Source organism: Schistocerca americana, chromosome 3, assembly GCF_021461395.2.
Source record: "Schistocerca americana isolate TAMUIC-IGC-003095 chromosome 3, iqSchAmer2.1, whole genome shotgun sequence".
Lineage (NCBI taxonomy): Eukaryota > Metazoa > Arthropoda > Insecta > Orthoptera > Acrididae > Schistocerca > Schistocerca americana.
The window spans coordinates 949,090,520-949,114,571 of NC_060121.1; the positions used below are offsets into that span (position 1 = coordinate 949,090,520).

Genomic DNA, 24,052 nt, shown 5'->3' on the forward strand with positions numbered 1-24,052 from the left:
TTTTAAGCTGTCATTTTCTCTTTACACTATACTTCGACAATTTCCCTTGATACCTTCATGATGTCTCAAGTGCACACTTCGTTTCCTGCTACACAGACTCTAACCAAACTTAATAAGTAACTTAAACTTTTTCACATTTTGGCATAGTCTTTTAGTTGGTTTGGAATTTCTTTTGATTGCTTTACGATTTTGGCAACAACTGCTAGGATACCACATGGCATGTTGTATTCACAGTTTGGTTGGAGTCCAGAGAGTAATGAAATCTGCACTTAACATGTGACAAAGCTTCATATGGCAAAAGAAGATCCATGACAGCAGCACTGCTGCCAGGTTTCCTCCACAGACTTCAAACTGCTGCTGTAAGACTGACTAGCTGCCCAAGACTTTGCCATAGAACCATAAACAGAACTTTGTTAAATGACTGGTCAGAGTTGTCATGTGAAGCAGCTGCACTAAGTTCACTGTACCTGTTGGGGATCTTATCTTGCTGTATTGACCACAGGGAAGTTGTTGAAATATTGTGGAAAGAGTAAATGACAACTTAGCTGCAAAAAAAAGAAACTTGTAAATCAGCCAACAAAGCCTGAAGAATCACTCATTATTATTTTCGCTTTTCCATTTCGTTCCTCTTTTAATCAACATTTATTTCTCACCCTGTTTCTTCTAGCATCTATGATAGAGTCTTTGTCAATGAGCTCTCTTGACCACATATACTTTGTCCTTCATCTTTTATGTCTCTTTTCAGTAACAAGGTGCATCACACTCCACTCAGTCTGAATGAACCCCTTGTTTTTCCCTTTTTCCCCAGCAATCTGTCTTTTTTTTTTTAAAAAAAAAAAAAAGAAGAAGAAGAAGAAGAAGAAGAAGAAGAAGAAGAACACACAGTCTAACAGTCCAAAAGCTAGGACCACTACTTTCAACTTCAAAGTATTTCTGTTAACACTACTAAAAATTGCACCTACTGAAGGTAAGTCCTGGTCAATCTCTCTAAAATTTTAACAAATGTATTATGAGTGACACATGGATGTACCAAATGGAAGTTAGTTGTAATAAATGACATGCATATAACTCGTTCCAATATTAAGTGAAGAGTGTATAAATCTCAGCCATGTGTCAAGACAGGCACTGCTGTTAACACATGGAAGAAATATTTTGCCAGCCTGTGTTAAATTCAATGGATGAGGCATGTATTTTCAGGAATATAAGTTGAATAATGAATAATGGGAGCAATTGATCTTTACTATTATATTCACTTCCTTGCTACCTCCACTAGATTACCTCTGAATTAGTGGTATTTTCAGGTCAATTACTTCAAAATTTTTGAATCAAAGTAATATTCAAGTACAGTACTTTCCTGCCACTTTCTTCAAGGTGCAAACTATGATATAATAAACTGGTCATTGCAAAAGGAACTAAGACTAGTATTTAAAATCTGGTTAAAGACGAAATGGTTAGAAACAGAGCCCTATTCGAGTTAGGGAAAGAACTGGCCATGCTCTTTCAAAAAATCCTTTTTGGCATTAACTTTAGGCAGTCAACGTTGTCTTCTTACAAATAATAGTAATTTTATATGATGAGATTGTAGTAATTACCATAAATACAGATTTTCAAATTAACATTAGTTAACACCCTACATAGCAAAAGTGAATAACTAGCACTGAACAGCTCTGCAGATAAGTTTGAAAGAAATATTTTCCAGATGTGGTGCTGGAGGTCGCTTACCTTTTCCAAATGTGCCTTTCAAATAATATTAATAATTTCTAAATAAGTTTTTCCAATGTTAACACAGACATGTCATACAGGAAATTGAATTAGAAATCATTTTATCTGTAACACAGAGGACCCAAAAATAATGCATTTAGCTGCCATCAATAGCAAAAATACAAAGCCTGGTCACTGAGCATTCTGTGACAAACAAACAAAAATTTCCTTTGGAACATGAGTTGCTTCTCATCATTCAAGATAAGACTCTGCAGTCAAAACCTACCACGCACACTGAAAATACACTTTCTTTAGCAAACAAACAATTCATTGATGTGATAATGTAATGTCCTAACTGAAATGAAAAAGAAAAGGGCAGTGGATAGACAAACAAACAATTACTGCAGCATTAGGTGAGGGAGGAAGAAGGTGCACAAGGGGACGGAAGGTGACTGGGAGGAAGGAGAAAGGAAGGTGTTAGGCATGATGAGTCAACATCTGAGGGGAGTTGGCAGGGAAGGAACGATAAAGGTTGGGGACAGGGTTTCAAGCTGGAAAAGAACCAGAATTTAGCCAGTGTTATGGGGAAGGTAGCATTAAGGATGAGATAACAGGGTCAGGACTAGGGGAGTGGGAGGGTCAGGAATACAAGGGGGGGGAGTCAGGAGGACGAGGGGAGGAGGTCAGGAGGACGAGGGGGGGAGGTCAGAAGGAAGGAGGAGGTAAATGGAAAATTGTTGCAAGGAGGGGAACGATTAGGAGGAAAGGGAGAATTAGTAGCAAGGAGGGGTTAGAAGGGAGGGAGGGAGGGAAGGAAGGGTCAGGAGGGAGGGCAGGAGGGAGGGTAGGAAGGGTCAGGAGGGAGGGTAGGAAGGGTCAGGAGGGAGGGAAGGAAGGCCGGGAGGGAGGGAAGGGAGGAAAGTCAGGAAGGAAGATCAAGTGGGAGGGAGAGAAGGAAGGGAGGAAGGGAGGGAGGGAGAGAGGGAGGGAGGGCGGGAGGGAAGGAAGGGACAGGAGGGAGGGCAGGAAGGCCAGGAGGGAGGGAAGGAAGGCCAAGAGGGAGGGAAGGAAGGCCAGGAGGGAGAGAAGGAAGGAAGGAAGGAAGGAAGGCCAGGAGGGAGAGAAGGAAGGAAGGAAGGGAGGAAGGATAGAAGGAAGGGTCGGTAGGGAGGGAAGTCAGGAGGGAGGGAAGGAAGGCCAGGAGGGAGGGAAGGAAGGCCGGGAGGGAGGGAAGGGAGGAAAGTCAGGAAGGAAGATCAAGTGGGAGGGAGAGAAGGAAGGGAGGGAGGGAGGGAAGGAAGATCAAATGGGAGGGAAAGAAGGAAGGTCAGGAGGGGAGGGAAGGAAGGAAGAAAGGAAGGAAGGAAAGGTGGGTCAGGAGGGAGGGAAGGAGGGAAGGAAGGAAAGGTGGGTCAGGAGGGAGGGAAGGAGGGAAGGAAGGCCAGGAGGGAGGGAGGGAGGGAAGGAAGGGAGGGAAGGAGGGAGGGAGGGCAGGCTGGGAGGGAGGGAAGGCTGGGAGGGAGGGAAGGAGGGAGGGAGGGAAGGAGGGAGGGAAGGAAGGCTGGGCGGGAAGGAAGGCCGAGAGGGAAGGAGGGAGGGAGGGAAGGAAGGCCGAGAGGGAAGGAGGGAGGGAGGGAAGGCCGAGAGGGAGGGAGGGAGGGAAGGAAGGCCGAGAGTGAGGGAGGGAGGGAGGGAGGGAGGGAGGGAGGGAGGGAGGGAAGGAAGGAAGGAAGGAAGGAAGGAGGTCAGGAGTGAGGGTTAGGAAGGTGGGTCAGGAGGGAGGGAGGGAGGGAGGGAAGGAGGGAAGGAAGGCCGGGAGGGAGGGAGGGAGGGAGGGAGGGAAGGAAGGCCGGGAGGGAGGGAGGGAGGGAGGGAGGGAAGGAAGGCCGGGAGGGAGGGAGGGAAGGAAGGCCGGGAGGGAGGGAGGGAGGGAGGGAGGGAGGGAGGGAGGGAGGGAGGGAGGGAGGGAGGGAGGGAGGGAGGGAAGGAAGGCCGGGAGGGAGGGAGGAAGGGAAGGCTGGGAGGGAAGGTAGCATTAAGGATGAGATAACAGGGTCAGGACTAGGGGAGTGGGAGGGTCAGGAAGACAACGGGGGGGAGGTCAGGAGGATGAGGGGGGGAGGTCAGGAGGATGAGGGGGGGAGGTCAGGAGGACGAGGGGGGGAGGTCAGGAGGACGAGGGGGGGAGGTCAGGAGGACGAGGGGGGGAGGTCAGGAGGACGAGGGGGGGAGGTCAGGAGGACGAGGGGGGGAGGTCAGGAGGACGAGGGGGGAGGTCAGGAGGACGAGGGGGGAGGTCAGGAGGACGAGGGGGGAGGTCAGGAGGACGAGGGGGGAGGTCAGGAGGACGAGGGGGGAGGTCAGGAGGACGAGGGGGGAGGTCAGGAGGACGAGGGGGGAGGTCAGGAGGACGAGGGGGGAGGTCAGGAGGACGAGGGGGGAGGTCAGGAGGACGAGGGGGGGAGGTCAGGAGGACGAGGGGGGGAGGTCAGAAGGAAGGAGGAGGTAAATGGAAAATTGTTGCAAGGAGGGGAACGATTAGGAGGAAAGGGAGAATTAGTAGCAAGGAGGGGTTAGAAGGGTGGGAGGGAGGGAAGGAAGGGTCAGGAGGGAGGGCAGGAGGGAGGGTAGGAAGGGTCAGGAGGGAGGGTAGGAGGGAAGGAAGGAAGGGTCAGGAGGGAGGGTAGGAAGGCCAGGAGGGAGGGAAAGAACGGTCAGGAGGGAGGGTAGGAAGGCCAGGAGGGAGGGAAGGAAGGGACAGGAGGGAGGGCAGGAAGGCCAGGAGGGAGGGAAGGAAGTCCAGGAGGGAGGGCAGGAAGGCCAGGAGGGAGGGAAGGAAGGCCAGGAGGGAGGGAAGGAAGGCCAGGAGGGAGGGAAGGAAGGCCAGGAGGGAGGGAAGGAAGGCCAGGAGGGAGGGAAGGAAGGAAGGAAGGAAGGGAGGAAGGAAGGAAGGAAGGGTCGATAGGGAGGGAAGTCAGGAGGGAGGGAAGGAAGGCCAGGAGGGAGGGAAGGAAGGCCGGGAGGGAGGGAAGGAAGGCCGAGAGGGAGGGAAGGGAGGAAAGTCAGGAAGGAAGATCAAGTGGGAGGGAGAGAAGGAAGGGAGGAAGGGAGGGAGGGAAGGAAGAACAAATGGGAGGGAAAGAAGGAAGGTCAGGGGGGAGGGAAGGAAGGAAGGAAGGAAGGAAGGAAGCAAAGGAGGTCAGGAGTGAGGGTTAGGATGGTGGGTCAGAAGGGAGGGAGGGAGGGAAGGAGGGAAGGAAGGCCGGGAGGGAGGGAGGGAAGGAAGGCCAGGAGGGAGGGAGGGAAGGAAGGCCGGGAGGGAGGGTGGGAAGGCTGGGAGGGAAGGTAGCATTAAGGATGAGATAACAGGGTCAGGACTAGGGGAGTGGGAGGGTCAGGAAGACAAGGGGGGGGGAAGTCAGGAGGACGAGGGGGGGAGGTCAGGAGGAAGGAGGAGGTAAATGGAAAATTGTTGCAAGGAGGGGAACGATTAGGAGGAAAGGGAGAATTAGTGGCAAGGAGGGGTTAGGAGGGAAGGAGGGAGGGAGGGAAGGAAGGGTCAGGATGGAGGGTAGGAGGGAAGGAAGGGTCAGGAGGGAGGGTAGGAGGGAAGGAAGGAAGGGTCAGGAGGGAAGGTAGGAAGGCCAGGAGGGAGGGAAGGAAGAGACAGGAGGGAGGGCAGGAAGGCCAGGAGGGAGGGAAGGAAGGCCAGGAGGGAGGGAAGGAAGGCCAGGAGGGAGTGAAGGAAGGCCAGGAGGGAGGGAAGGAAGGAAGGGAGGAAGGAAGGGTCGGTAGGGAGGGAAGTCAGGAGGGAGGGAAGGGAGGGAGGAAGGAAGGAAGGAAGGGTCGGTAGGGAGGGAAGTCAGGAGGGAGGGAAGGAAGGCCAGGAGGGAGGGAAGGAAGGCCGGGAGGGAGGGAAGGGAGGAAAGTCAGGAAGGAAGATCAAGTGGGAGGGAGAGAAGGAAGGGAGGGAGGGAGGGAAGGAAGATCAAATGGGAGGGAAAGAAGGAAGGTCAGGAGGGGAGGGAAGGAAGGAAGGAAGAAAGGAAGGAAGGAAAGGTGGGTCAGGAGGGAGGGAAGGAGGGAAGGAAGGAAAGGTGGGTCAGGAGGGAGGGAAGGAGGGAAGGAAGGAAAGGTGGGTCAGGAGGGAGGGAAGGAGGGAAGGAAGGCCAGGTGGGAGGGAGGGAAGGAAGGGAGGGAAGGAGGGAGGGAAGGAAGGCTGGGCGGGAAGGAAGGCCGAGAGGGAAGGAGGGAGGGAGGGAAGGAAGGCCGAGAGGGAAGGAGGGAGGGAAGGAAGGCCGAGAGGGAAGGAGGGAGGGAGGGTAGGAAGGCCAAGAGGGAGGGAGGGAGGGAGGGAAGGAAGGCTGGGAGGGAGGGAGGGAGGGAGGGAGGGGAGGGAGGGAGGGAGGGAGGGAGGGAGGGAGGGGAGGGAGAGATGGAGGGAAGGGAGGGAGGGAGGGAAGGAAGGCCGGAAGGAAGGCCGGGAGGGAGGGAGGAAGGGAAGGAAGGCCGGGAGGGAGGGAGGAAGGGAAGGAAGGCCGGGAGGGAGGGAGGGAGGGAAGGAAGGCTGGGAGGGGAGGGGAGGCCGGGAGGGGAGGGGAGGTCGAAAGGGAGGGGAGGTCAGGAGGGAGGGGAGGTCGAAAGGGAGGGGAGGTCAGGAGCAAGGGGAGTTAGGAGCAAAGGGGGTCAGGAGCAAGGGGAGTTAGGAGCAAAGGGGGTTATGAGCAAAGGGGGTTAGGAGGAAAGGCAAGTTAGGAGGAGGGAAAGCTGATGGCTCTTTCTTGTACATGTATACATGAGGTTAGTGTGGTCTGACAAAGAAGAACAAATCTGAGTGAATGAATGAATGAAGGAAGGAAAATTAGGTTTTAATATTCCACACACACGATTATTAGAGATACACCAGAAGCTTGGAAAAGGAGAGAAAGATGGAGAGAACATTGGCCAAGGGTTTTTTTAAGGAGCTATTCGTGGATTCACTTTTAATCGCTCGGGTAAACTAATGAAAACCTGAATGCGTTGCAATTGTCTCCTATGGGAACACACAGCCATCAATATCATCATGTATGTGCACCTATCCACTGCTCATTTCTTCTTCTATAAGATAGTGGCTACATATCCTCATACAAACAATTCTACATCATACCACAATTTATTTTGTTTTCCATCAATTTCAACTAGTACAATAAAAATACTTATAGCACCTGAAACTTGAAGCAGATTGATAACAATGACGATGATCGTGGTGGTGGTGGTGGTGGTGGTGGTGGTGGTGGTGGTGGTAAGTTTAGCACATGAATTAATTAAACTTGCTGCTAGACATTAAATTTTCTTATAAAAGCATCAAGGCACAAAAAATTATATAGTTCCACGTGCTCATAGCATACATTGTCAGGTGGAGGATGGAGGATGGATGATGATGATGATGATGATGATGATGGTTTGTGGGGCACTCAACATCATGGTCATCAGCACCCACGGAGGATGGAGTCTTCAAAGACAGTGACACGAATTTTGACAAGAAATTCTTGAGTAGTTCAACGATTAGAGTATGAGGAAAACAGTTCTACTAATAACGTGGTATGGACTGACATTTCTGTCCTCTCTTGAAGTAGGACCTTTTGTAACTATATGCAGTGCAGCTTTCTGATAGTATCCATGCAGGTAACTAATATTTAGTTAGTTATTATGCGATTGTTCTGTATGTTATATGTGCTCCATAATGATAGTAAGATGTATTTTATCTACAGAATGAAAGGGTTTGGGTTCATGATAAGTGCGTAAAAATAAATCACAAATTCATAAACGATGAAGATCAGTGGCAGTGTTGTACATGTGCCAAACTTTTAGTAGAAATCAATTTAAAGGATTCCCTAACAATAAATGAAAAGGAAATAAATATAGTAAAAGAAGATCTAGCAGCAATACGTTCTGAACATGGAGAACTCTTGAAGACACACAAAATATTAACAGAAAAACTATCTGCTGAATGCTTCACTGTATGCATTCTTAAAGTTCTTTTGGCATCACAGGAAGAAGATATTAATGCACTAAAAGAGGAATTAGCTACAACACATTTCGAATATGAGGACCACATGAAGAAATTCAAAGTAGTAAAAACAAAAAAAAACTAACAACAGAAAGTGAGCAACACACAACCGATGTACTGTGCTCATGATGTGACTAAAAACGCGATAATAACAAACTCCTTACTCTGAACAAGGGTTCTAGTGCTTCAAATAACAACTCCAACAAGAAAAATGTGTATCACCAGCAACAAAAAGCCAAGATAAACATACTGTCACAAAAGCAGCACAGACACTGACTGTAGTATTAATAATGACGACAATGAACACTTTTATAAACAACAGGAAACTACATTGCTGGCTAAAGACATGGCAATTCAAACAAAAATCTATGAGGTAATAAATACAATGTGGTGTTTTTTGCAGACAGTCACGGCAAAAAATTAACTAGTGTAGTAAATGACATAAATAGCAACACTGCAGCTACTGGAACCCCAAAACTGGGAGCAAAAACGAGTGCTCTCCTAGAAGATATCAGCCAAACAAAAGTAATGTCGCAAGAAACTATGTTATGTATTTAAGTGGTTCAAATTATGTGGCATATAATGAACCAGTCACCTGTATTAAAAATATAAAAATGTTCTTAGAACATAAGCAATCAAAAAGTTCAGTTGTTGTTACAATACCCCATAGATGCAATATAACTTCAAGTTCATGTGTCAACAGAGAACTACAATAGACAAATACCCGTATATTCTTCTTTGTTCACAGTACGAGTCATCACACAGTACAAATGCTTCCTGTAAAAAATACTGGGTCCTGATTGCCTAGAGAGAAAAAAAAATGCTAATTACTTATCCTCCTGCAAGTAAACATTCACAGTATTAGGAACACATTACTGGATAAAATGTAATGCATTGTGTGTCTCAGATCACTGGCTTATAGAAAATCTAGTAGATTTCTTCATACCTAATGAGTACATTCTGGCAGCTATAATGTGCAGAAATGGGAAGAAAAATGTGGGTAGGGGTTGCAATGTGTACCTGACAATACACACCATTTTCTAAAATAAATTTATGCTCATACTCCTCTGCATTAAATGGAGAATTGAGTTGTATAAGACTGATCAAGCAGAGTACAATAATTGACAGTTTGTATACAGATCTCCAAATGGCGATGTAGCTTCTTTTTTTTTTTTTTTTTTTTTTTTTGGGGGGGGGGGGGGGTGGAAATTGACAAATGATGAGAAAAATTTTAAAACTCAAAACAAATGCAGTATATGGCAATTTCAACATATAGGGTTGTCTGACTCAGATGAGTCCAGCCCTAAACATTTTTAAACCTATTCAGGTCATTAAATTTATATTGTATTAATAATAACCCAACAAGTGGGAATGCCTCTTTTGGACAAAATTATAGCTGATTTCTCACGAAACTTATACGCTGTTAGAATAGCAGATGAATGTTTTGCAGATCATGATCCACCATTCCTCACGTACCATTATGCACAGTCAGATAATAACTGTGTGACTGCAAATACGAAGCCAGGCATGACGTGTTTAGGTCAGATGTTATTCACAGATTGCCTGAGAAATGCAAACTGGGACTTGTAGACAAACCAACTGTTGAAACTCTCTCTATTAACTTCTTTAAGACACACACTATGGGCTCAAAAGTATCTGGGCACCTGGCTGAAAATGCCTTACAAGTTCGTGGCACCCTCCATCAGTAATGCTGGAATTCAATATGGTGTTGGCCCACACTTAGCCTTGACGGCAGCTTCCACTTGTGCAGGCATACTTTCAATCAGGTGCTGGAAGGTTTCTTCGGGAATGGCAGCCCATTCTTCACAGAATGCTGCACTGATGAGAGGAATCGATGTCAGTTGGTGAGGCCTGGCATGAAGCTGGCTTTCCAAAACATCCCAAAGGTGTTCTATAGGAATCAGGTCAGGACTCTGTGCAGGCCAGTCCATTACAGGGTTGTTATTGTCATGTAACCACTCTGCTAAAGGCTGTGCTTTATGAACAGGTGCCCGATCGTGTTGAAAGATGCTATCGCCATCCCCAAATTGCTATTCAACAGTGGGAAGCAAGAAGGTGCTTAAAACATCAAAGTAGGCCTGTGCTGTGATAGTGCCATGTAAAACAACAAGGGGTGCAAGCTCCTTCTATGAAGAACACAACACCATAACACCACCAGCCCCAAATTTTACTGTTGGCACTACACACGCTGGCAGATGACGTTCACCGGACATTCGCCTTACCCACAAAATGCCATCAGATTGCCACATTGTGTACCATGATTTGTCACTCCACACAACGTTTTTTTCACTGTTCAATCGTCCAATGTTTACGCTCCTTACACCAAGTGAGTCATTGTTTGGCATTTACCAGCATGATGTGTGGCTTATGAGCAGCCGCTCGACCATGAAAGCCAAGTTTTCTCACCTCTTGCCTAACTGTCATAGTACTTGCAGTGGATCCTGATGCAGTTTGGAATTCATGTGTGATGGTCTGGATAGTTGTCTGTCTGTTACACATTACGACACTCTTCAACTGTCGGCGGTCTCTGTTAGTCAACTGACGAGGTCGGAGTGTAAGCTTTTGTGCTGTACACATCACTTCAAGTTTCCACTTCACTAACTCATCAGAAACAGTGGCCCTAGGGATGTTTAGGAGAGTGGAAATCTCGCGTACAGACATATGACACAAGTGACACCCAATCACCTGACCACGTTTGAAGTCCATGAGTTCCACGGAGCCCCCCCATCCTGCTCTCTCGCGATGTCTAATGACTACTGAGGTTGCTGATATGGAGAACCTGGCAGTAGGTGGCAGCACAATGCAACTAATATGAAAAACGTATGTTTTCAGGGGTGTCTTGATACTTTTGATCACACAGTGTATATTGATTTATGGTGCTCTTGTTCACCACTGAAAAGAAACAGTTCTAAACCAAACAGAAAAGGTGAAAAGCTTAAATGATACACTGATAATGTTGCCAGAATCACAAAAATTTCACTTTACAATATGTATAAAATTAATTACAAATGTGGCACAGAGCTGTACGAAATTTTTCATAAAGCTTACATAAAATAAATATAAAAAAATATAAAATTTAAGTTAAACTTGCCAAACTACACTCCTGGAAATGGAAAAAAAAAAAACACATTGACACCGGTGTGTCAGACCCACCATACTTGCTCCGGACACTGCGAGAGGGCTGTACAAGCAATGATCACACGCACGGCACAGCGGACACACCAGGAACCGCGGTGTTGGCCGTCGAATGGCGCTAGCTGCGCAGCATTTGTGCACCGCCGCCGTCAGTGTCAGCCAGTTTGCCGTGGCATACGGAGCTCCATCGCAGTCTTTAACACTGGTAGCATGCCGCGACAGCGTGGACGTGAACCGTATGTGCAGTTGACGGACTTTGAGCGAGGGCGTATAGTGGGCATGCGGGAGGCCGGGTGGACGTACCGCCGAATTGCTCAACACGTGGGGCGTGAGGTCTCCACAGTACATCGATGTTGTCGCCAGTGGTCGGCGGAAGGTGCACGTGCCCGTCGACCTGGGACCGGACCGCAGCGACGCACGGATGCACGCCAAGACCGTAGGATCCTACGCAGTGCCGTAGGGGACCGCACTGCCACTTCCCAGCAAATTAGGGACACTGTTGCTCCTGGGGTATCGGCGAGGACCATTCGCAACCGTCTCCTTGAAGCTGGGCTACGGTCCCGCACACCGTTAGGCCGTCTTCCGCTCACGCCCCAACATCGTGCAGCCCGCCTCCAGTGGTGTCGCGACAGGCGTGAATGGAGGGACGAATGGAGACGTGTCGTCTTCAGCGATGAGAGTCGCTTCTGCCTTGGTGCCAATGATGGTCGTATGCATGTTTGGCGCCGTGCAGGTGAGCGCCACAATCAGGACTGCATACGACCGAGGCACACAGGGCCAACACCCGGCATCATGGTGTGGGGAGCGATCTCCTACACTGGCCGTACACCACTGGTGATCGTCGAGGGGACACTGAATAGTGCACGGTACATCCAAACCGTCATCGAACCCATCGTTCTACCATTACTAGACCGGCAAGGGAACTTGCTGTTCCAACAGGACAATGCACGTCCGCATGTATCCCGTGCCACCCAACGTGCTCTAGAAGGTGTAAGTCAACTACCCTGGCCAGCAAGATCTCCGGATCTGTCCCCCATTGAGCACGTTTGGGACTGGATGAAGCGTCGTCTCACGCGGTCTGCACGTCCAGCACGAACGCTGGTCCAACTGAGGCGCCAGGTGGAAATGGCATGGCAAGCCGTTCCACAGGACTACATCCAGCATCTCTACGATCGTCTCCATGGGAGAATAGCAGCCTGCATTGCTGCGAAAGGTGGATATACACTGTACTAGTGCCGACATTGTGCATGCTCTGTTGCCTGTGTCTATGTGCCTGTGGTTCTGTCAGTGTGATCATGTGATGTATCTGACCCCAGGAATGTGTCAATAAAGTTTCCCCTTCCTGGGACAATGAGTTCACGGTGTTCTTATTTCAATTTCCAGGAGTGTAGTTGCCTATGAAAATTTCACAGAAGGAGCTCTGCCAAAGACTGGAAAAGTTTTATTTTATTTTTCGACTTTAGCCCACCTGCTCTTAATTCTGATGATTGCTTTTTTGCAATGTAGTTTTATTGTTTTATCAAAATTTCACACTGATGAAGACATCCTTAGAGGTGTTGTAACCTAGGTCAGTGTACCAAAAAATTATTTGCAACCGGTTGGCTGTATAATTCTCACATTGAAATTAATATATGGTTGCTGAGAAACAGCCATGTCTAAATTTGTCTTTGAAATTGTTAATCAGACATTAACTGCATTTGAAAATAAGAATACAGTCTCTCTAGAGGTATGGGATTTGAGTAATGCTTTTGGCTGTATCCCCTATGACACCTTACTAGACAAACTATAGTATTATAGAACAAATAATACAGCACTAGAAACTATTAATTCTTATCTAAGTAACAGGAGGCAATTTGTGTCAATTAAAAATAGGCATTCTTCCTTGAAGAAAGTCACTTATGGGGTGCCTCAGGGCTCTGTCCTTGGACCATTCTTCTTCAGTGTTACATTTAACGGTTTACCACATTATGCTGCACTTCAGTCAGTTATCTGATATGCAGGCAACACAACTTTAATCACCTCAGGTCGAGATATGTTAAGGTTACACCAGAAATCACAGTACACCCACACCTTAACGTTAAACTGGTTCTCATCTAATAAAATACTGTGCAACCCAGAGAATACTCAGCACCTGACGGCAGGACTAGCTACAGACATAGAAGCAAAATCTGTAAAACTGCTTTGCGACCTGCATTTATTATAAAACACAGGACTCTTTCAACTGAGAGCCCATCTTCGTTTATGTATCTAATTATTATACTTCACTGGTCCTTATGCGATATATGGTACAGAATCTACTATTGAAAAATATTTAGAATAAATAACTTCATTACATATGTTTTGGGTCACTGACCTCCCCGAAAGACATATTTAACCTTCATAAGTTGCTAGTGAGAAGGATGAAGTAAATCTTTTTCCTGAGTCACCAAACCTTGTTATATGGTCAGCCAAAAAAAGAATCACACCTTGCAATTATTTCCAGACAAATTATGATATTTCCATTTTTTGCACAGTCAAACATTTCTTTGTCTCCACAAAGTGTTAGACCCCTAGAAGCTAGGACAACAAAAAACCAGTAGTAGGCCGTCTGATATGCAACTGAAGAAACAAACAACACAGGGTTGCCAGGACAGCTGTTCTCTACATGTGTTCATTGTTGTTTGTGAGCACTTCTAATATCACTTTTTGATGAGTGATTCCTATAATTTGTTCAATATTGTAACTGTGACTCCACATGTATTAGAAGCAAAAAAGATGTACAAAACATTTTGAAAGGCCACGCAATTGCACCCAGTGCCTGCTTGCTAAATCTTTGAAAAAGTTCAGTACTGGTGTGCAAAACAAATTAATCCTCATTTTATTACAGAGAAGTACTATTACGATGTTAATTAAGTACCCGTAGGTCAAATAGTCCAAAGACTGGATAGTCATGAGCCAGATAGTCAAGAGTCCACTGTACTTTGATTACATCAAATACATCAATACATGTTAGTACTCGAATTACGTACTTTAATTTTAAATAGAGAACCACATGAAATGCTGTGTTGTGTATGACAGCAATGTAACTATCAATGAATGAAGAATTGAACAACACACCACACGCAAGATCTTGTAGGCTATGTGATTACATGGAGAGTAAGGCTGTGTCCGACAGAGAGTGCCCTGCTGGTGCACTCAGAACGCTCTGTTGCCACTGCGATCAGCTGTAGTCAAACAGAGGACAGACAGGATGCAGCTATCCAGTTGTTGAACTACGCTCGTTGTGAGTGAATCAGCTGCTGTCCAAAAAACATGAGTAGCAGTTCTCATGACAATCAACTGTTGCCTTTATTCAAACTTACTTAGAGGGAACAAAAAAAAGTAGAAACATAGAATTAACACTAAACCACAAGATGACAGGGAATTTCACTGTCTTTGCGAGGAGCTTTGGTCTTGCGAACACCGTTTCTTCAGTTATCTTTGAATGTCTCGCCAACAACTGGGAACATTACACAAACTCATTTAACCAAAAATCTCAAAAAACAAATGAACAAGAGAAAGCCACAGGTTCACAGGAAAGACTTGTCAATTTCTTCTTTATTTGTGATGTAATTGATTCTTCTGTCACTGCTTAGTAGAATATTATTTATGATAGATATTTATTGTATTATTATATTGTTGTATTATTGTATTATTATTGTTGTTGTTGTACTGTTGTATTATTGCATTGTATTGGTATTTATTGTAGAAACCATTTAGTTTATTTTATTACTTACTGTACCTGTATATTTTCAAAAATAGTTATTATCATAAAACATTGAACTATATGAACAAAATATACACTGAAAAATATTGTCAGCACTGTATACAAACAAGTGCGAACTACAGGTCAATCAACAATTGTCTATACTGAAACAAACTTTTGCCTTCTCATACATTTCTCTGGTGCGAGAAAAGTCACTGGAAGATTCCCCATTCAAAAATTGCAACGGTGACCAGCACTACATTGTGACACCACTGAGCTGGGTGATAAAAGAATTGCAGGGGATACAAGTGGTGGTGTTTCTTGTGATTGCAGCCACATTTTTATTTATTTATTTTCGCTTTGGTCCCCCCCCAGGTGGTCCCACATTAGGGATTGAATTATGCTTCTTCCTCTCAATCCCAATCATCAGGAAAATATTTCTCTGTTTTCTCTGACTCTTCAACACATTTGATATTTATGATGTGGCAACTGTGTATCAGGAAGAAACTCCATATGACCTGCTCATGGACAATTCTGATACTTCTTGGCTCAACTGGTGCCTCCCTTTACGAATTTTAAGTAATTGCTGTAGCAGTCTTGTAGATTCTCCTGTTTTGCTCAAACAGCCTCACCTGTCTGTCACACCACAAGCAAATTATTTCATTCCATCCGCCACATTTACTACTAACAAACAGTACATTTGGTTCCAGATATTTGGCCACTGGTGATTCACACCAGACCATTGCTTTTTAATTCCACATGGGAAAGGCAACTCCCTCCAGCTAAGTCAGATATGTGGGTGTCAAGACCTCTACGACATTTCACATCCACCGTATTTATCTCAACCAGCAGAGAAATTCTGGAAGAAAATTGAGATGGTACTAATGGAACGGTGACAATTCCCTAACTGCACTCAGAACGTAGATGGGAAGCATGTTAGAATGAAGTGTCCTAAAAATAGTGGCTCAAATTATTTTTGTTATAAAAACTTGTTTTCAATGTTTGGCTTGCAGTTATTGATCACAGTTTCATGGTTATCGATATGGATCACTATGACAGACACTGTGGCAGCATAAGTTTTTAAATTTCTGAATTTTTATGGGAGTTCAGATGGGGAATATGTATCAGCCTTTGAAATCATGCCCGGGCTCAAATATGTCCATCTGTCCTGTGCTCACAGGTGAAGAAAGGTTCCCCGAATCAGCAGCCCTGTAAGATCCTTCAAAAGCAGTTTTCAATAAACAAATATGCAAGGGCTGGTGTGTGGTGAAAAATGCATTCAGTATACTCACTCAATGGTGATGACTTTTTGAGGCCTATAGACTTACAATCAATACAGCGGAAACTGTTGTCAAAACGGTATATTTGTAGCTTAAATTGTCCTACAATGACACCACTAGTTTGTGCAAACCCATTATTATTTCCAACTGAACTGTACTGTACACTACAGTCTGAAATACACTTGCGTCAGTTTTCTTCCTTCTTGCTGCCTTTTTCATCACATTTTTATAATCACAGTGTCATATTCTCGTATCGTACAAAATAAATTTCCAGCACCAACACAATCATTCTTTCTATTTCTGCTGCCATCTTGTTCACATTTGCCTGCCACAGATTTTGTAGAAAATCACAAACTGCCAACTGCACAATACAGGCAAGGGCGGGCTAGTGTGGGCACCCACCAACTGTTTGACCAGGAGGAAGCTGTAGCATGCATCCGCGCAACACAGAGAGTGCGGCGGGTGCCCACACAGGTTGTGCGCTTCCTGTTTGACAAAGCTTTAATGTGCTTGTACATGAAAAACTAGGTAGACTAGTAGTAAAATACGAATTTAATGACAGGTACAATTATTTGTCAACACTTTGCCGATAAATTATTGAATGACTGAAGGCTGATGTAATGAACATTAAAATTATACTTAAAAAAAAAAACCAATGGCAACATTTTTCTGCCCCAAAAATTTTGCTGCCCTGTACAGCTACACATTTTGCACCTGCCTGAATATGGCCTCGACAGTACTAACATCCTATAATTTCTTTACATTTACAGTGTTGTATATTACAAATATTTAAACCACAAATATCTCAAATGACAGGCAGGCAATGCAGAGGTTAGTTTTGTTTATACAGATGTCACGAATTGTCTCCAAATTACACACCATTGTTAATGATCTGTTTATAATATTCAAATTAATTCTGCTCTCATATGATGCAGGATAATTAACCCTTTCACTGTTACAGACGTGCTCTCTGCATTCTGTGTTGAGGTGTCTTTTGTTATGCTGTACTGCTCGCCAAATGCTGGTGTGTCTGCTGAGAGACAGCGTTCCACCCAATATAAAATCATCTGAATCATTATCTTATTAATTATTAGGTGAAAAAATTGGATTTTTGCGCATCTTAGAGTCTGATATCTTCTCTCGATAAAAAACTGAATTTCTTTTCGTTGTCCATCAAAACTTAGTGTGCTGTGTAAAATTAAGTAAAACATTCTATGAAATTTTAAAGTGTCTATAGACGTAAAAACACATTGGTAAACCTTGCGTGTAGTTGATTTTATCTCGTATGTTGCAGCAAATGAAATTTAGATAAGATATCAAAATTTTATTTAAAACAGAGAGCAGAACGATATCTCATTTCATTCTCGAGTTATTGGGTTTTATATCTGAAGGATGGTCATGTGCAATGCACCCATCCACCTCTCTGCACATCACAAATCATGAGGGCATAACAATCACCATGTCACATAAACAATTTAAGATATTCAAACAAGGTTTTCTGCAGATGATAGCATACTGACACACACATGTTGTATGATAAATACTCGAAATTTTTTTATTCACTTATATACATGTGGATGTAATTTGTCTGCAGCAGTGAGTGGTCAACAGCTCAGACGAATACAGACATCCACAGCATGGTAGAAAGACCAAAGCAGCGCACTTATGTATGCCCACATCACCTGGGGAACGTGTAGCAGGACACGTCTAGACACCCAAAGCAGCAAAAGTGTTAAGGAATATTAATCAAGAGACAATCTTGAGAATTAAAAAGACTAAAATATGAGGACTGATGGTGGTTCTAATGTGGTAAGGTACACAATGGCCAGGTGGTCAGATGCCCTTTCAAAAATAATCTACACAGATGTAGTTACATATTTCGAAATTCAAACTTTGAAAATGATATTAAAATGTCAACTGCTAACTCTGATTCACACTAAGTCATACATTCTCCTTTCCAACACACGAAATAGTCTCTTTCTACGGTCAGCAAAGAGGTTAAGTCTTTTGAGCCTTCCAGTAAAGTTAATCCCTAATTAGTGGCAATATTATGTTCTTAATTCTTATATTACTTTGTCTGGTTTCTATAGCACACATCGCCACTAAGTTAGTACATTAAAAGCTCACTTGTCAGTACCAACCATTACTGAGTCTGAAAATTACATAAATACTGCAATCACTTCCGATGCTGCAACAAGCAACTTATGATGCCCAGGTGACACCTTAGGTAGCTCTTCTCTGCACGTGATTGATTGTAAGAGCTAAAGGCATGCAAGCAGCAACTCGTGCTCACACATGCGTGCAGCTGCCAGCTACTTGCATCAGTGCAGGTGACCGCCCGCCACAAAATGTCTCCACAGCTGTGATGCTGGCAAAGTGTTTGTGATGTACTGTCAGTGGAGGATTGGACCAAATATTAGTCTTTCTCAGTTCACACTGGTTAGCCTTGGTAGTCTGTAATTATTCAGGCTAGGGTGACAGACACGGTGAAGGTGAGTTCGTATAGTATGCATGTTATTGTAACCTATATTTGTGAATAAATTGGTGAAAATTACTCAGTGTTCACATATTTCTGCTCCTTACAGACCTAATACCTACAATACCTAATTACTAGTACTAGGTGTCATCAGCCGAGGATAAGCCTTTATACTTGCAAATGTACTAATATGGACAACGAATAATAGTCAAAACATGTAATTTGGAAAACTGTGACTGGATTGGATATAATTTATTAAATAAATATATGAGGCATCCACCCTGACAACACACTGTAGGTTCCCCATAAGACTCTCAAGTGATCAAATCTCAAACTAACTTGTGAAACTGGTCCAGTATTTATCTCATCAGCACAAGGCCACAAGACTGGTTTCTTCAGAAGATACACTGACCTGGTACACAGCAAATAAATGTTATGGAATTTTTAGTCAATTGGCAGAATTGTTAAATGGAGCATCAAGTTCACTGAACGAGGTTGGGCACCTGAGAAACCCATCATCAAATGAGCTCCAAAAATCTTTTAAGCAATAATACTAGCGAGAGGATCCTCATTCCACAATTTAGCTAAGTTAAGGCCAAGACACTGACAGTAATCTTTAACACAGATGGGCTTATCTGAAGAACATTTAAATTCTACAACTGCTGCTTCCTCTCTAATCTGCTAAACATCAAATGTAATTATGAAGTTATTGAAAAACCAAAAGAGCAGCAGAAAACTGCAAAAGAAAAAAATCTTTATATGAGAAGACCTCGGCAGCCAGAGGCTGTGGTCATGTATACAAGAGTTGTATATCTCTCTCTCTCTCTCTCTCTCTCTCTCTCTCTCTCTGTGTGTGTGTGTGTGTGTGTGTGTGTGTGTGTGTGTGTGTGTGGCCTAATTCTGATAAAGACCTTTTTGGCCAAAAACTTACTTGTTTGACAGTCTCTCTCTCTCTCTCTCTCTCTCTCCTTTTAATTTTTTTTTATTTTATTCCTCCCCCACCCCCACCCCCTGCCGTCCCGCTCCCCTCTGCGACTCAGCATCTCTGCTATAAGGCGAGTGCCAATCTATCCTTTTCATAATATTGTCATTAAACAAGAAGAGTTGCAAGGCATTTCCATCAGTGGTTTGATGCTGTTTGTCATGACAGCAGGGCCAAGATGTAAAAATGAGTCTTGCAGACACTGTTCTCTTGCTCATTATGGTGTGATATATAAAACTGTGTATGAATCTAGGAAACAGCTTGGAAACCAATGATCTTAGTTACACTGATTATATTATGCTTCCTGATTGTGTCACAAGTATCTCAAGGTCAAGATGATGCTTTTGTTGGAGAGCTTACAGCATACATATTTCCAACAGCAGCTCTGAGCATACATTGGTGGAAATGCAGAAGAGCTTATGAAGCAGATAATTCTTATAGAAAAGAAAATATGTGCTGTTCCATGAATACATAGGACTCACTCATTACGGAGATGATCAACTATTAAAACCCTGTTAGAGGTGAAAATGCGTTACATACATTAACTTTGCCAAGAATAAAAGGCTCATTAGCATTCACTAATATATCTCATTATCACAGGGCTGCTGCAGCAGCAAGTAGATGGAGCACATTTTGAATATATAACAAATGTATATTGATATAGCAGCAGTCTGTATGTTGGTAGCGAGGAGAACCGATCAGGAATGAAATGTCTTACACACGAACAACAGTCTGCTTTCAGCCATCTTACCATTAACACTGAGATGAAATCAATTTTGAAATAATGTTGTTGTATGCAGAGCCACGAAGCGCTTCCTATTCCTCCATGTGGAGCCTGAATCCTCTTAGACTGCAGTGCAGAACAGTAGCCACGTAAATGGTGAGACATCTCTAGACATCAAGTTGCTGACCTTGCAATGAAGGGGGAAGCTGATGAGGGGCAATATCATCTCTGTCGTCATCGTCAATCATCAGAAAAAGTTAGACTGAATGATGGTTTAAATGCATATCCAGATGATGATTCAGAACTTTTATGTTGTTGCTTGTTGAGGAGCTTTGCTGTAAGGTTATCTCATTACTTAATTCACAAGTACAGAGTGTATACACAGACAAGGAAAAAAAAGTCCAAGCTTTTTCCTGGATTTCCCAGCTCAAGACCTCGGCAGCCAGAGACTGTGGTCATGTGAACAAAAGTTGCATTTTTTCCCCAAGTGAAAATATAGTCGACCCCTGGTGAACACACATTTTTTTCTGTGTTGAATGACAATGTACTTTCCCTCGCAGCTGTAAAACTTATCAATCATTTGAATGGTGAAGATTTTATACTGTCACAGAACTTCCCATCACTTTCAGAAAAGAAACCAGGAAAAAACAATGCATTTTGGGAAGACCCTTGATGTATGGAAACATTTACAGTGCATATTTTCGTATTACAAACGTGTAAACACGAATTCCACCAAATATAGCACAGTAGCTGCTGAACTACTGAAATCGAGATTGTGAAGCTCTTTTTTCAGCCAATCAGAGTTCATGTTGTGTGATCTCGTCAGCCAATGACAGCGGATGTTCAGAGCATAAGACGTGATGTAGTCAGTCAATAGCAACATCCTTGTTAAGTAACACAGACACATTAATAAGAAAAGATAATAGTTTAAGTTAATATGCACACATTACAGCTACAAGAAAAGCTAAGCTTTTGCATATAGTATTGGTCATTAAAAATATTTTTTTAAGGGTGTGGTTACACAAGATCATGAACACACAGCTTAAATTGCAGCAGCTGAATACTTCCGACAAGTATTATCATAAATTTTCACTGCTGTGCAACAAACATTCTATTGGCTACCTGACTGAATACATGTTTCATTGAGCACTTCGACTTTTCCATAGAAAAGCTAATTAAGTATGAAATTGCTCAAGAACTCACTTCACACTTTTTTTTTAAAGAATGATTATACTTTTTGCCATAGTTATTGCACAATTTGTAATCTATGAAAAAATTACAATAAATATGAAAAATTTGCCTTGAAACTTGGTCTTTTTATCATTTTACCCTTTAAGATATACCAAACACAATTGTGCCAGTAAAATTTTCAATAATGGTATAAATGGCTGGTCGTCTAGGCCCAATTTTTTTAAAGTGACTGGTCCTCATTGTTAAGTTTTGAATGAGAGTCTAAAGCTCCATGATTTAATAAATTCATCACACATTCTCACTCCCAACATAACTCATCTTGCATACAAGGAAAATTACTTTGAAAGCAACGCTCCTCAAAGCACTACTGGCAACATTTTCCCACAACCTGGTTGAAATGTAAATAGTTGTGACCTCACACTCATCAAAGTGAGGTCCGCGGGAAACATTGAAAGCCGTTTGTTGTTACGAAGTATTCCACAGTCTTTGACACACAGATACTTGTGTGTGCACTGTGTGTTATTGGAAGTGCCACATTTTCTTTGCGACTAAAGCTGTATTTTGGTGTTAGCCTATTGTTTCTTTTTTACTGTTGCAATATTATTCTGAAGTGAGCTAAAGTAAAATTCTTTGTCAGAGTATCAATTCTTACCAGTCAAAATCACAAAAATTTAACTGCAAACTAACACAATGAAAAATCACCCGAATTCTAAAAAAAATCCTGGGTTTTTTCTCTTATTTCTCCCGGAGGAAAAATTCCCTGGTTTTTCCTGGATTTCCCAGTTGTCCTGGCCATATACACCCTGCAGGTAGCAATTTCGAGGTTGTGCTAGGCGTGCACCATTCCTCTTGGTTTAATTAAATTTGTACATATTAGTTTGGCAGCACCAAGAACGTATTGAATCATGTGAAATTCTTGAATTTCCTAGTATCACACAAAAAACTCTTTAGTCCCTACACCATAAAGGTACCTTCACTTAGCCTCGTCTTCATTACAGGTGGGGCACTCTCATCCTATGGCCAGAGTGACCTGCCCTTCCTTTTTAACCTTCCCTAAACCTATCCCTCTCCTCTCTTCAACAAAGGAACTATTAGTTCCAAAAGCTAGAAGTGTATCTCTTGCAGATTTGTGTGTGTCTATTGGCAGCACCATACATTTCACCTCGGATATTCTATCTGAGTTCCACCATCATATTGAGTCCCAACTCTCTAGATCCTTGTATACATACAAGAGGGGACACAATGTTGTCTTACAACAAACATATTCTGACACAGACTGTGGCTGCTACATTTCCTATGCATTTAAGATTTCCTGGGAGACCTATAATCCTTTATGGTCCATGCTGCAAGTTGTCATTATTTTCGCAGTTTGCGTTAGTCCTACAAGGTGCAAATCTTATAAATTCTGGAAATCAGAATACATATTTACCTATAGAAAAGAAAGCAGTAAGGATTAAAGTTAACAAAATTTCAAATGATGCTAAAAATTATCAAAATCAAAACAAATTTTAACACATGATATATCTGCACTCAAATACTTGGTACATTATCCTCAATGGATGAAACCAGTAAAACCAAGCAGAAGGCACAACAGCATCTGGGAGAAGTTGATCTTTCTCCACCAGTAATATTAATAAATTCATCTAGTTTACCTAATAACAGTTCTAATGACTGGCATCCATGCTTCCCAAACCAACTGCTGATAAGGGCCATTTTCTGTCCCAGGCGGATGTCCAACTTCCAATATATCCTTCCAGGTTTGGAAAAGACGTATTGGTTCTGCTGGATTTTCTAAAGCTTTCCATGATTTCAGCTTCTCATGGATCAAGGGTGCAACCAAGCCACATGCCAGCTTCTCCAACTCATACATACGATACTCTTCATAATATCGGTCCTGAAATACCAATAAATAAAATTCTTCACAATTAACAACAAAAGACTAACTATACAGCCATACAGGATTATGTAAAACTTGTGAAATAAAAGTAAAGCTTGTAAATTTGTTATTGAGGTTATCTACAATATTCACAACAGTACACAGTGATAGAATATGCAGATGTACTAGCCATTTTGTTTTTGACTACAGATTTTGGTTCATTTCAGACCATCCGCAGGTCATGTATATCAACAGAAAACAAACTACACACTCAGGTTATAAAATTTGTGGTATACCTCCTAATCTCATACTGAACATTCTTTTGCCTGGCGTAGCACAACAACTCAACATGGCATGGACTCAACAAGTCATTGGAAGTCCCCTGCAGAAATACTGAGCCACGCTGTTTTTATAGCAATCCATAATTGCGAATGTCATCTCAGTGTAAAATGACTGCAGCTAGCACCTCATGAAAGATTATTTGTCCACATATTGTACATGTATTATGCACGGAGTGTGTCAATGTAATTAAAGCTTAACCTAATACAATTAGAGGGAACTGACTGTATCCTCTTCGTAATTGCACTGTTTAATTCATAGTGGCATTTTTGTAATGGCTTAACAATACCATGTTGTAATTAGACAGTGAGCGAATTTCAATATATTTGAACAAGAGCAGCAACTTTTGCTAACTAGCACTTCAGTGTTTACACTATAAGGCAGGGGATATGTTGGGTATAAAACATGTTGTTAATACATTTCAGGATGAGTAGACATTGCAATTATGGGATGCACAATTGAGTAAGTTTTGCAAGTACATTTTTATAATTATGTAACAGTCTGCACATAACACATGTAAAATGTAGGTATAAATATCTTTCATGAGGCACTAC

General features: G+C 43.2%; 1 protein-coding gene across 1 annotated transcript in view; it reads right to left on the reverse strand.

Moving 5' to 3' along the window:
- The window catches only part of LOC124605560 (tuftelin-interacting protein 11), a 151,549-nt gene that overhangs the window by 20,198 nt on the left and 107,299 nt on the right, over positions 1 to 24,052 (reverse strand). The window contains exon 9 of the mRNA XM_047137324.1: positions 22,936 to 23,177. Coding sequence (XP_046993280.1) covers positions 22,936 to 23,177 — 242 coding nt within the window. The remainder of the gene's footprint in view (positions 1 to 22,935; positions 23,178 to 24,052) is intronic.